The sequence below is a fragment of the Myotis daubentonii genome, chromosome 3 (assembly GCF_963259705.1).
Source record: "Myotis daubentonii chromosome 3, mMyoDau2.1, whole genome shotgun sequence".
In the NCBI taxonomy this organism is placed as follows: domain Eukaryota; kingdom Metazoa; phylum Chordata; class Mammalia; order Chiroptera; family Vespertilionidae; genus Myotis; species Myotis daubentonii.
The window spans coordinates 156,811,764-156,824,504 of NC_081842.1; the positions used below are offsets into that span (position 1 = coordinate 156,811,764).

The following is a 12,741-nucleotide window of genomic DNA, read 5'->3' on the forward strand; positions in this document are numbered from 1 at the left end:
ATCATTGAGAAAAGTTAAAAACTCTGTGCCAGATCCAAGAGTCTGGTAGAAAACCAGTGGGTTGGTTACATTGTATCTACCGAGCACTGTATTTTCCACTCGCCCACATGTACCATGAAAGTGTAGATGGTAGAGGGGTGGGGGAGGCCTAGAAGGGGTCAATAGGGAAAAAAGAGGACAAGTAATACTTTCAACAATAAAGATTAAAAGAGTGCATATGGGAAAGTTAGATTGAGTCTTGATTCCAACTTAAATTATTCAGTTACTAAAAATAAAAAATTTTAGGAAATCTAAATTGCAACCTAAACTCTCACCAAAATACTTTTATTTGTATTTCCTACAGAAACAGTGAGTGGTAATTCATGGCTCTTGGTAATTTGTCCAGACACGAAATAAGGTATATGAAATCAGTAAATGCCATTTTGAAGAGTCTTCTGTTACAAATTCAAGATAGGCCCGTTCCGCAAAATCCAGTACTATTCCTTCAGTATTTTATAAGTGGAATTTTCTTCTACTTGTATCCATTTCCCGGGGCTGAAAATTAGGGAGTAAACAAAGTTAGCACACAATCAATCAATGGGTAACAATGCTAAAAATTGTCACTGAAGTATCAGTCTTCAGGTTTAATATAAAAGGTGTTGGAAATTACAGTTCCAATAGATGTGTGTTAAACATACACAATTTTAAAGTAAAAATCACACTTAAGTGAAATACTACTTACTAGATAGAAAATAGTTCTCAAGCATGCACCAGAATCAGGGTAGCACAATCTTATGCATAGATTGCTGGGTCTAATTCAGTAAATCTGTGGCCCAACAATTTTTCATCTTAAAAGTTTCTGGGTGATGCTTCTGGTCCTACTTTGAGAACCATTAATATTTAGGATACTTCAAATTAACCAGGATTAATCACCAGATCCAATTACCACATCAGAAAATGGTTTTTAGCTCATGACAGAAGATATTCAGAAGCATAACTTGAGGTAGAACAACTCAAAGCTTAAAAAGTACACGATTTCCTTCTCATCCCATACTTAAAATCATCTAAATGGCTTTTCTAGAGTAAGTACATACCTTATGGACCCATTCATATTCACCATATTTAGAATCAAAGGTTCCTTTCTGAAGAGATCTTAATTTCAAGGTAAAACGTGGTCCAAGTTCCTGAATTCCCACTTTCTTTTCACTCTTGAATATGTATCTTTAAAGGTAAAGAAAAAGTTGAGGAAATTAGTCCGCATTAACCCACCTATTACTTCTTTAACATTTATGATGGTCGAAAAGAACGTATTTCTCATCTATATAATACCTGTCAAAATACATTAGGAACAGGTTTATCTTGAACAGGTATTTCATGATTAAAAGTCCAAGGAGTAAAGGTACCTTCCTCACCTGTGAAATCTGAAGAAGATATAATCCCGTTGATTGTGGAATGTGGCAACCTGCCTTCCAATAAACTGAGGATTATGGGGAAAGAGAGATGCAAACATTCGTCCAACAGAATGACCCAGCCTTGTTGTAAAATTATTCAGAATTATTTCAGGTACGTGTTCTGTGGGGTCCTTGCCTCTTCTCTAGAAAAATCACAAGTTTATTAGCAAAACTGTATCATTGCAATTTTAAGTTTTATAATTCCCATGACAAATGAGAAATTTATCTCAATGACAACCACAAATGGCTTACTACACCCATGAAGTAAGATTATCTAAAAGTTTTTTGTATGCTGTGAATGCACCAAAAGGGAAGTTCTAGGAAAGTAACATTTCACAGTAATGAAAGTTATTGCCTGTCTGCCATAACTCAATTATGACAGTCTCACAAGAAACCTGCCAGTAGATAAAACTATTGCTTTAATTAGGAGAGCAAATGCCATTAGTAAAATCAAGCAGCTGCTAAGTCAGTCTACTTAAAAGCAAAAACTATGAGGGGACCAATGCCAATCAAGAAATGCCTAAAACTTACCTTTATTTCTTTACGCAGACGAACACTGCTCATTTTAAAATGAGCAGTTGGTCCATTTGGCAAGTGACTCAGAATTAATCCATCTGTTCATAAAGCTAAGAACATATTGAACTCAAATCTAAATTTTGAATTGTTTAAATAATTGATCCTCAAAGGCTCCTAAAATCTGTAGCGAAGTGAATAGGTGGGGTGCATGCATTCCTCTGGGTTAACGGAGATTTTCTTACCAAGCCTCAATCTCTAGACATATAAATCAACATAAATCTTTCAGAAAAATGGATTAGCCTATTGTCCTACCTTTTCTCTTTTCACAATAGGATAAATAGCTCATCAGCCCCTTCTACAGGGTGTTTTGAGCATTCAACTAAAGTATGTGAAGCAACTAATATCCACTACTCTAGCAGGAATGATAAGACAGGAATGGATTCAAGAGTAACTATAGCACTGTAAATAGAATATAAGTTTACCTCCATGTTAGAAGCCTTATAACCCTAAAAGTGCACTTTTATACATTTGTATATACATTTGATGTTTGTAAGGTTAGGATATGCTGCCAGCTTTGAATTGATCATCCCACAAAACCAGAGACTCCTAAATTCTCTTCTTGATAGAAACAAGCTCTTATTCTTGTGATTACTGTACCACAAATTAAACTTAGTAATAGCCATTTACTAATTGTCTGCCATGAATGAAATATAAGACACCTACCTACCTAGCAGGGTTGGCAGCCCAAGGCTTTAAAAGTCCTTGATGCAGCAAATTAAGATTACTACCTAGACCAGTGATGGCGAACCTTTTGAGCTCGGCATGTCAGCATTTTGAAAAAGCCTACCTTAACTCTGGTGCTGTGTCACATATAGAAATTTTTTGATATTTGCAACCATAGTAAAACAAAGACTTATATTTTTGATATTTATTTTACATATTTAAATGCCATTTAACAAAGAAAAATCAACCCAAAAAATGAGTTCGCGTGTCACCTCTGACACGTCATAGGTTCACCATCACTGACCTATACAATATTCAAGTGGTTATAGCACAACCTGATTCTTTGAAATGCTGAACCTTAAAAGATGAGAATCTGATTGTTTTCAAATATTTGTACATAATATTAGTTTTATAAAACATACTGTCTTCTTTATAATGGAATCAACACTCCTATTCATCCAGAGTAGAAGCTATGGTTATCTTGAATTTCCTCCTCTCCCACTAAATCCTACTGCTTACATAAGTTCCTCACTTCTACATCTCTCTCTTACTATTACTGTCTTAGTTGATGTCTTTGAGATTTCCCACCTAGATTATTAAAACAGTAGCCTGGTTGGTATGACCTCTCCAACAGTTTAAGTACATCTTCTAATACAGACTGTAAATCAAGTCTGGACTTAGGCCTTGGTTATAAAACCAAGTAACGAGCTATGGGGCTTAGCTGTGTCACTACCTGCACCAGTTCCTCAGATGCTAAGTGAAAAAAACAAACTAGATACCTTGATTCTTGACAGCTACAGCTAATTTCAAGCCACTCTTATCAGCCTCATCTACAGAATAAAACATTGGTCTGACACTCAATGTGGTTCCAAGCTATCTTTCTAACCTGTCTCCTCATGGTGTTTCCTAACTGGTAGGCAGTGATACAATCTCTTACACACCATACATATTAACCATTTTTTTCTTTTACTCATGCTATTTCAAATAGCTTCAATAGTTTACTCATCCAATAATGCCCAATTCAAATGCCACCTCATTTTACGTAGTCAAAATTAAGATCTATATCTCAGTTCTCACTGTTACTTACTATAGCACTTGTCACTTGAAATTGAGTTATAGTCACGTAAATGCCTTTCTTCCCATCTAATCCATCAGCTCTTGAAAGATCTGTTTCTGACAGATACTAGTGCCTATCACATAGCAGATTATCAGTAAATGTTTGAATTCTTCTTTTCAAAGGTACACCACAGGTTCAACTTCATGAGGCACAGTCAAAAGTATTTCTGTATCATTTGCACATTGAAAAAATTAATCAAATCTTATAAGGGGGTTAAGAGAGGTAACAAGTCATTTCTTGCAAATTAAATCAGGGCTTGAATCCGTTCTAGAACATTCCTACTAAATGTTGTTTGTGTCAGAAGCAAACTACAAAATTCAAACTTACTAACTGCTGTGCAAAAATTTATGTTACTGCTAATCTCTAACATCAACCATGCAAAATAGAAGCCCTTCCTTAAAAAACAAAGGATACTTGGTGTTTTACGATCTTCATTAATAACGATCAGATCTGTGAAATCTCTTGAGATGCACTGTGGAATAATTCTTTTCAGAGCCAGTCCTCTTCTGTAATAAACATGTGAGTTTGGTATAACTGTGGAAAGCTGTTCACAGAGTCGTACTGTTCTCTGTAAAACAAAATAAAAAAAATCCTCAAAAATGAAAAGAATAAAAATCTTATGTGATATATATTTATCAGGAAAGGCATAATGATTATTATAAGACAATGTTATAATAGAGACCAATGCTAGGACAAGAGTTAAATCTGAACAGTTCCATCCTTTACCAAAGGCTGATCATTCTAAAGCAGTGGTTCTCAATTGGGGGTGATTCTGTTCCACCAGGGAACCTTTGGCAATGTCTGGAAACATTTTTGGTGATTATGACTGGGGGTGGGGGACGGCTATTACTGGTGGTATCTAGTGGATAGAGGCTAAGGACGCAACTAAGTATCTATAATGAGCAGGACAACCCCCATAACAAAAAATTATACATCCCCAAATGTTAACAATGTTGAGGTTGAAAAACCCTATCCTGAAGAATCAGGCTTTGAAAACAAGTCATTTCTTGCAAATTATCAAGTCATTTCTTACACTGTATTACCAATATTAAATTTTATTTAGCTTATTCACAGGCATCACTAAGGCAATCTCTAACTCTTCTGAACAGAGTTCCTTTAAATAGTCAAAGTAATAAAAGAAAATTAGGAATTTAAGAACTATACTAATTAATGTATTTATTACCCCATGAGGTCTATCTGATGTTGTAATGAGAATCTTGGGAGAAGTTTGTCTGTTGAAATAAGAAGCAAATTCATCTGTAGCTTCATCATAAGCAACCTAAGAACAGAAAAACAAGTTAACCAAGTCACTGATCTGGCTTTCCCTTTCCCCATACTTTCTTATGACCTCTTCTACAACTCTCCCCCATTGTTCACTTAATTTCAGCATGCTAGCTTCTTTGCTTTTCTTCAAAAAACATGCTAAGCACGCTCCTGCTTTACAGCTTTTGCATAGGCTGTTTCCCCATCCTGAAGTACTTTTCACCCAAAGATGGCTAATCTCTTTATATCCTTCAAGTCTTTGCTAAAAGTCATCTCAATGAAACCTACCCTGACCGCTGTATATGAAACTGCAACTCAAACCAACAGAAAAATGGGCACGAGACATGAACAAATAATTGACTAAAAAGACAGGGAAAAAAAGTATGTTCAGCCCGGCCAGTGTAGCACAGTGGTTGAGTGTCGACCCATGAACCAGGAGGTCACAGTTCCATTATTCCCAATCAGGGCTCATGCCCAGGTTGCAAGCTCCATACCCAATAGGGGCCACGAAGGAGGCAACCGATCAATGATTCTCTCTCATCATTAATGTTTCTATCTCTCCCTCTTCTTCTCTCTGAAATCAATAAAAACATATTTCAAAAAAAGAACATGTTCAATCTCATTTTTAACAAGAGAACAGCAAGTTAAAACTACACTGAGATATAATTTCTCACCTATCAGACTGGAAAAAATTATTTGTAATTGCAAAATCTTGATTAAAAGTTTGAAGAGTAACATTTATTTATATAATCTCAAAGTATCTATCCCCCAAATACTTATTAATTACAAAGGGAAAAACTGTAGTTATAATGGGAGAAACCTGGCAGGCAGTTTAATAAAAGTGATGAAAGTTAACATAACCAGTAATGGGAAAATCACTAATATATGAGTCCTGATAAGAGGCACTGAAATGAACATAACATCACATCTGTAGTATTCCTGTTAGAAGTACATAACTGAATATAATCATGAGCAAACCTCCAAATCATTTTTAGCGACATTCTACAAGACTACCTGATCTGTACTCTTCAAAAATGTCAATGTCATTAAAAGCAAAGAATGTCTGAGGAACTGTTACAATTTAATGGAGGTTAAAGAGTCATTATAATAGAATAAAATGCATGAGTTTGGATTTTTCTTTTGCTAAAAATGACATCATTGGGACAACTGGTAACATCTGGATAAGCTGTACAAATTAGATAATATTATATATCAATATTAACTGTCTGATTTTGATAACTCTATGCTATGTTTATTTAAAAAATACACTTATTAGGTAAAACATTCTAAAAGTATATAGGAGCAAAGAGGCTTATTGTCTGCCACTTACTCTCAAGCATTTCAGAAAGAATATAAATGAAAGGTAAGTATGGTACAATTTAACATTTAGGAAATCTGGATGAAGAAAACATACAAACTCCTATTTTTCTTATTAAGTCTGAAATTATGTAAAACATAAATAAATGAATACACATACAAACTCGTATATATATATAAAATTGCAAACTCTACTCCAGTTAGTCCTAAATCCTCTTTACCCTATTTGTTAACTCTAGTAACCTATCATCTGCTAACATATCACAACTTACTTATTTTATTACTAGAGGCCCGGTACACAAAATTTGTGCATGGGAGTGTGGGGGGTGTCCCTTCAGCCTGGCCTGCACCCTCTCCAATATGGGACCCCTCGGGGGATGTCCAACTGCCTCTTGCAATCCAGGACTGCTGGCTCCTAAACACTCGCCTGCCTGTCTGCCTGATCACCCCTAACCCCTCTGCCTGCCTGCCTAATTGCCCTAACCACCTCTGCCTGCCTACCTGATCATCCCTAACTGCTCCCCTGCTGGCCTGATCACCCCTAACCGCCTCTGCCTCGCCCCACACCTGGGACCCAGGATTCCTCCTCCAGCCAGTTGCAGGCACCTGGGTCAGTCACAGCCGCAGGGGACCATGGGCGGGCAGCTTTGCCCGGGCCACAACTGCAGGCACCTGGGACCTCGGGGCACGCGGCTTGTCCCTCTCCCAGACCTCAGGCGCAGTCTCTGGTGCCCAAGACTGCGGGGTGGGTGGCTTGTCCCTCTCCCAGGCTGCAGCCTGGCTGGTCCCCATTCCTCTCTCGCAAGCTCATTTGTGCCTGGCTGGTCCTCATTCCTCTCTCTCCAGTGTTGAGTGTCTGAGCAGTTCCTGTTCAAGGGCGTGAGGGCGTAATGAGTATTTGCATATTAGCTCTTTATTATATAGGATGTTCACTGTTTGTCTCTCCTCCTGGAATATAAGCTCTGGGTGGGCAGAAATTTTGTGTGTATATGTGAGAGTATTTGTATTGATTGATCCCAGGTCCCTAAAACAAATCTCAATACACAGTAGGAAATTAATAAAACATTTGGTGGAAGACTGACTGAATGAATATTAGGAGGTATGTAAAAGAATTATGATAAAAAGCATTGTTTAAAAGCAAACAACAAAATTTTAAAAATATATACAACATTTTAAAAACCTTGATTCTCTGACTATACTACTGCAAATTTTTTAAAGGAAAAATGTGAAAAGTAGATTATTTTAAAACCAAAAGGTTTTATAAGGACACAAAAAATACCATCAAATATTATCCTTAATTTTCAAAATGTTTAACAGGTGTTACAAAATTCTACAGTATGAGAAATACTTTTCAAATGATATATAAAAAAGAAGTGTTATACGGAGATTAAATGACAAAAGGTATAAAACATAATAAATTCCTAGAAAATAAATCACTGCCTCTTTCTATGCAATTACTGGGAAATTTAATTATTAAACAATTGATAGCAAATAAGATAATGTGCCAACATTATAGCTGTATCAGTCCATTATACGAATTCACCAGACAGTAATTTAAATTAACTGTCAACATATGAACAGATAATTTATCAAGTGTGGCCATCCAAATTTATTTAAGACTTTTAATGTTACCTCTTCATCATTAGGGTCTACTGTGGTTTCATCATATACTCGCTGGTTGTCAATGGTCTTGGGTATAGGCTTTGGTGGAGCCTAAATAAAAGAAATAAGATTAAGTTGTAGAAGCATTTTTACATAAATAATTTTTCATTACAGTTGGGAATAACAGAAATTTGTAAACAATCCAAAACACAATCTGTTGCTCATTTCAACCCACTGCTACATCAATCCTAACGACAATACTGAGTAAAAGGTTTTTTAATTCTCTGAGCAGGAACACACACGTACTAAAAGAATTGCCAACATAGGATGAAATGGCTTAAAAACAGACAGAAGTAGCAGAGAGAAAAATATTGGTCAAAATAACTATCCACTAAAAAGAAAAGTTATCAAACAAAATGGAAAAAAATTACAAAAGTAAATATACATGTAGCTTTGTCCCAATAGCTTTCAAAAAGCTATTCAGAATATATATAACAAAAGCTACAAATCTATCTGCTGAAATAGTAATTCTAGAACGGGGGATTTATGGTAAGGAATGAAAGGGGGGAGCAATTTACACAAAGAAAGATGTAGTATCACTATTGTTCTTTTTGTTAGTTTCATATATTTTTTTTAATCATTAAGGTATTACATATGTGTCCTTATCCCCCCACTCCCATTCTTGCCCTCACCCCCTTGGTGTCTATGTCCAATGGTTATGTTTATATGCATGCATACAAGTCCTTTAATAGATATGAACAGCGAATAGATAGGACAAAGATCCAACAACATAATGGAATACTTTTAGAATTAGCAATCATGCATACTCAGCTTAGATCAAAAACTGTAAATAAAATGGTATGGATCAGGAATACAGAACTGTAACATACACTAACTAAAATTAATTCAAAGTATATGTACACTAGCAGAGATAGAAGAAGCATGAGTTGGTAACCATTTAGGATTTTATTTTTATTATTCTATGAAACAAATATTAAGTTTTAAATCATTTTTTGAAGGAGGCAGTTCTAGGAAGTCATCTTTCAGTACAAAAAAACAGAATGGTGATATTTTCAAATGGTGATCAGCATATTAATTTGCTATAATTGATTATTGAGAGCTAAAAAGAGACTAATATTGCTTGATAGAATTTTGCAGGTCAGGAAAGTCTAATATTGGCAAGTTCGTGTTATTTAACCTAATACTATTAAGAGAATGCATGAAAAAGCAAAATGTTTCAGTCTTTATATTTTTCCCTTCTTAAAAAACACTTATCCTTTCTTAGTACCTCATCTTAAGAGAGGGGAAGAGGGAAGAGTTGTACGTTTTTAAAAATTTGCAAGTATAAATCATAACCTAGAACAAACTATAAGTGAAATGAAACCAAATGAAAATAACTTAGTTGTGCAATAATGTGCAAGTATTTAGTTCTTTTTAAAATTTTCAATAGAAAGATTTCACTTATCACAAAAATAGCCAAATGTTTTCTTGATGCATTATCTCTGCTCTCTCCTTTGCTATAACCCATCCGGGCATATCATCTTCCTTCCATCCCCCCCTTCTCCCTCTTCACAGATTCATATCATGTGACAGCTCTCATTCTTATTCACCCAATGCTTTAACAGAAGAGTATTTGTCTGACAAAGAACCTTTGCTTCAAATCTCAAGAGCTCCAGCTCTAATTTAGGGAGCTTCCCCCATTTCCAAAGTCAAGGAGATGTGTATGTCTCTACTTCTCAAACACATAAAGTAAAATAAGCAAGTCAAAATATGCATAACATTTATGTTAAAATTTTAAAACATTCAAAACATCACCACTGTGCTTGTTTGGGAACACAAACATACATAGTAAAAGTAATAAAGAAGTGCATGGGAACAATAAGCAGCAATTTTGTGAGTGGTTATCTGAGGACGAAAAAGCAATCAGAAACACACAAGGGACTTGGAACAGTATTTGCTAATGCATTATTTCTTAAGCGGAGTAAAGGGTAAAAAGGAGTTTGCTATATTATTTTTATACACTTGAAATATTTCAAAATAAATTTTAAAAGAAAGTCATTCAACATAAGTATCAGGGAGCATTCCTTCTTAAGATAGATGGCTAAAAATTTTCTTTACCTTATCACCAAGAGCCTCTCTCTCTTTTTTAAGTTTTTTCTTAGCTGCCAACTTTTCCTAAAAGGTTTAAAAAAAGAAAAAAAGAATGAGAGATCATTAGTTAGATCACAAACACACTGAAACTACAAATTACTAATGCTAAGAATACTTACACGGAGTAATCTTTAATCTTCCTAATTTATTAAAATTAAAATGTTGACATAGATTTTCATACCTAAGTTACTGTAAAACAAGTGAACTGAACAATCAATACGATTTTTGTAACAATGACTTTGCTTCTTAAAAAACAAAATCTAAGTTGACCAATTTTTTTTTCTGCATTTCTAACAAGTCGCATCCTAATGAAAAACATGGCTATGCTGGCTGTTTCTCTAGGAAAGTACTAAAAATAAATGGGAATGGGAGATTTGTTTTCAGGTTGCTTCCCATAAAAGTACAAATAGCTATCCATATATTTTATAATCAAAAAATGCTTTTAAACTTATTAAGTACTTGCAAGTTAAGATTGTTTGTACTGTGAATGTGTATCTTTTGGAGATTTCTGAACAGAATGCTTAACTGACAACAGAAAATACTCCCCCTCTCCCCCAGCGTTTATTAAGCCTCAATGTATCAGGTCTCAAAAGTCTTCTAGAATACCCTTCCCCCGCACCACAATGGTTCTGGGGTGGGCAAACTTTTTGACTCCAGGGCCACAATGGGTTCTTAAACTGGACTCAGAAGAAGGAGCTGCGGCCCTGTTTCCCTACGTTGCCATGTTAACACTGCTGCTGGTGAAGGGGGGGGGGGGGGCCAAGAGAACCCTCCGCTCTTTTGGGTCGCGGGCTGGATAGAACAGCCGAACCGGCCGGATCCAGCCGGATCCGGCCCGCGGGCTGTAGTTTGCCCGCGGCTGGTTAGATGCTCCTTCTATGTACTCCAATAGCACGTTAGCCCTTAAGGCTCAGTCCAGGGTTTCAAAAAATCTAGTAAGAGGAGTCAGGCACCTATAAAGAGTATTATGTGTGTGAGCTTTTATGATGTGCAAGAATAAGCAAACTCTTGCTTTCAACGGAAATTTAACCACAAATGAGCACTGTGACCTTCGGCTTTATCTGCTTGTCTCCCCATACTTGTTTACCTCACAGAACAGTATGAGGATAAAGCTGTATGCAGGGACCTGGAGAATATAATGCTAATGGAAATAAGCCAGTCAGAGGAAGACAAGTATCAAATCCAATGAACAAAATAAACTGATGAACAAAACAGATCCAGAGACACAGAAGCATGGAACAGACTGTCGAATCTCAGAGGGAAGGCAGGGAAGGGTGGGTGTGTGGGAAAGGATCGACCGAAGAACTTGTATGACAACAGGATGGTGAAAGCCTGAGGGGGGTGGGGGGAGGGGAAGGGGCAGGGGAGGGCGGGCTAGAAGAGGTCAATGTGGGAGGGGATGGGGACATATGTAATACTTTCAACAATAAAGATTTAAGAAAAAAAAAGGAAATATCAAAATAAAAAGGAGTAATAAGATTACTAGAAACTTTACAGTACTAATTTCAGTACGAGTGGCCGCAGTAATCAGAGAAGCATCACTCTGAGTTTATGCATTGCCTGGATTAGGTTTTAGGCATTAACCACCCGGAGCTGAAGGCGGACGGGACCGCGCGGAGAGGGAGCCTTTGCCTCCCAGGCCAGGAGGGAGTACTTTTCACTAGTGGGCGAGCAGGGCTTCTTGCTTTCATTCTCAGCCACGAACCCTAGCCAGGAGCTGGTAAAAAAGGGAAACCCGGCCGCTCCGGCAAAAAGCAGGACGAGGCGATCGGGAGCCCCGCCCAACCCTCCGGCTGGGATCCCTGGGAGGGGAGACCACGCAAGTGCAACACGCCCACCCGCGCCGCCCTCTCCCGCGCGCCAGGGACACTGCGCATGCGCCCTGCCGCCTCCGCCCCTCTGCTACCTTCCGCTGCTGCTGCTTCCACCGCGTGAACATTAAGTGTCGCCGCTGTTTGTTCTTAATCTCGGAAATGCTGAAGCCCGGAGGGAAGGCAGACGCTTTCGGGGCTTGGCCCCCGCTTTCCGTCGCCCCATCCTCACCGACTGCAGCCTCCTGAGGTTCTTCGGCAGCGCTCTTGCGCTTCAGGCCTTTCTTTCGGCTGCCGCCGGTCTTCTCCATGGTGTTTGCTCCTTGGCGTCCGTACGGAAACGGAAGTAGCTTCCTCCCCCGACCCTCTTAGGCTTTTACTTCCGGGGCGGGAAGTTCTTTAAAAAATGTAGAGTGCCGGCGGAGCATTTAACCTTTTAAGAAGGTGTTGAAATTTAGGTTTCAAAAAGTTAATGGGGTTGCCAAGCTGTATGGACAGTAAAATGATGAATTCGTGGAATTCTCTACTGAACGTTTTCTATGTTCAAGCCCTCAAAACATTAAAACAAAATCTTTTCAGTAGAGAATTTACGTTTTACTAGAGAGATCTAAAATGAGCTTACAGGTCTATAATGTGGTGAGCCATAAAGTAAATAATACACGGTGTGGGGGAAAAATAGAACAGGATAAAGAAGATGAAGGGTAGAAAGGCATGTTGCAGCTTTTAAATAGGAAATCATAGCCCCTGGCTACGAACGTAGCTCAGTTTGGAGCGTGGTCCCCATGTGCGAAGGTTTTGGTTGGTCCTCGGT

General features: G+C 37.6%; 1 protein-coding gene across 1 annotated transcript; it reads right to left on the reverse strand.

The window, feature by feature from the left end:
* Positions 1-308: 308 nt before the first annotated feature.
* Positions 309-12,275, reverse strand: RPF1 (ribosome production factor 1 homolog). The gene is made up of 9 exons (XM_059689039.1): positions 12,026-12,275; positions 10,087-10,143; positions 7,999-8,079; positions 4,970-5,065; positions 4,201-4,354; positions 1,962-2,044; positions 1,392-1,573; positions 1,074-1,200; positions 309-534 (listed from the first exon to the last, which is right to left on the reverse strand). Exons 1-9 carry the CDS (start codon positions 12,239-12,241, stop codon positions 493-495), a joined length of 1,038 nt encoding a protein of 345 aa, XP_059545022.1. The 5' UTR covers positions 12,242-12,275; the 3' UTR covers positions 309-492.
* Between the last annotated feature and the right edge of the window lie 466 nt (positions 12,276-12,741).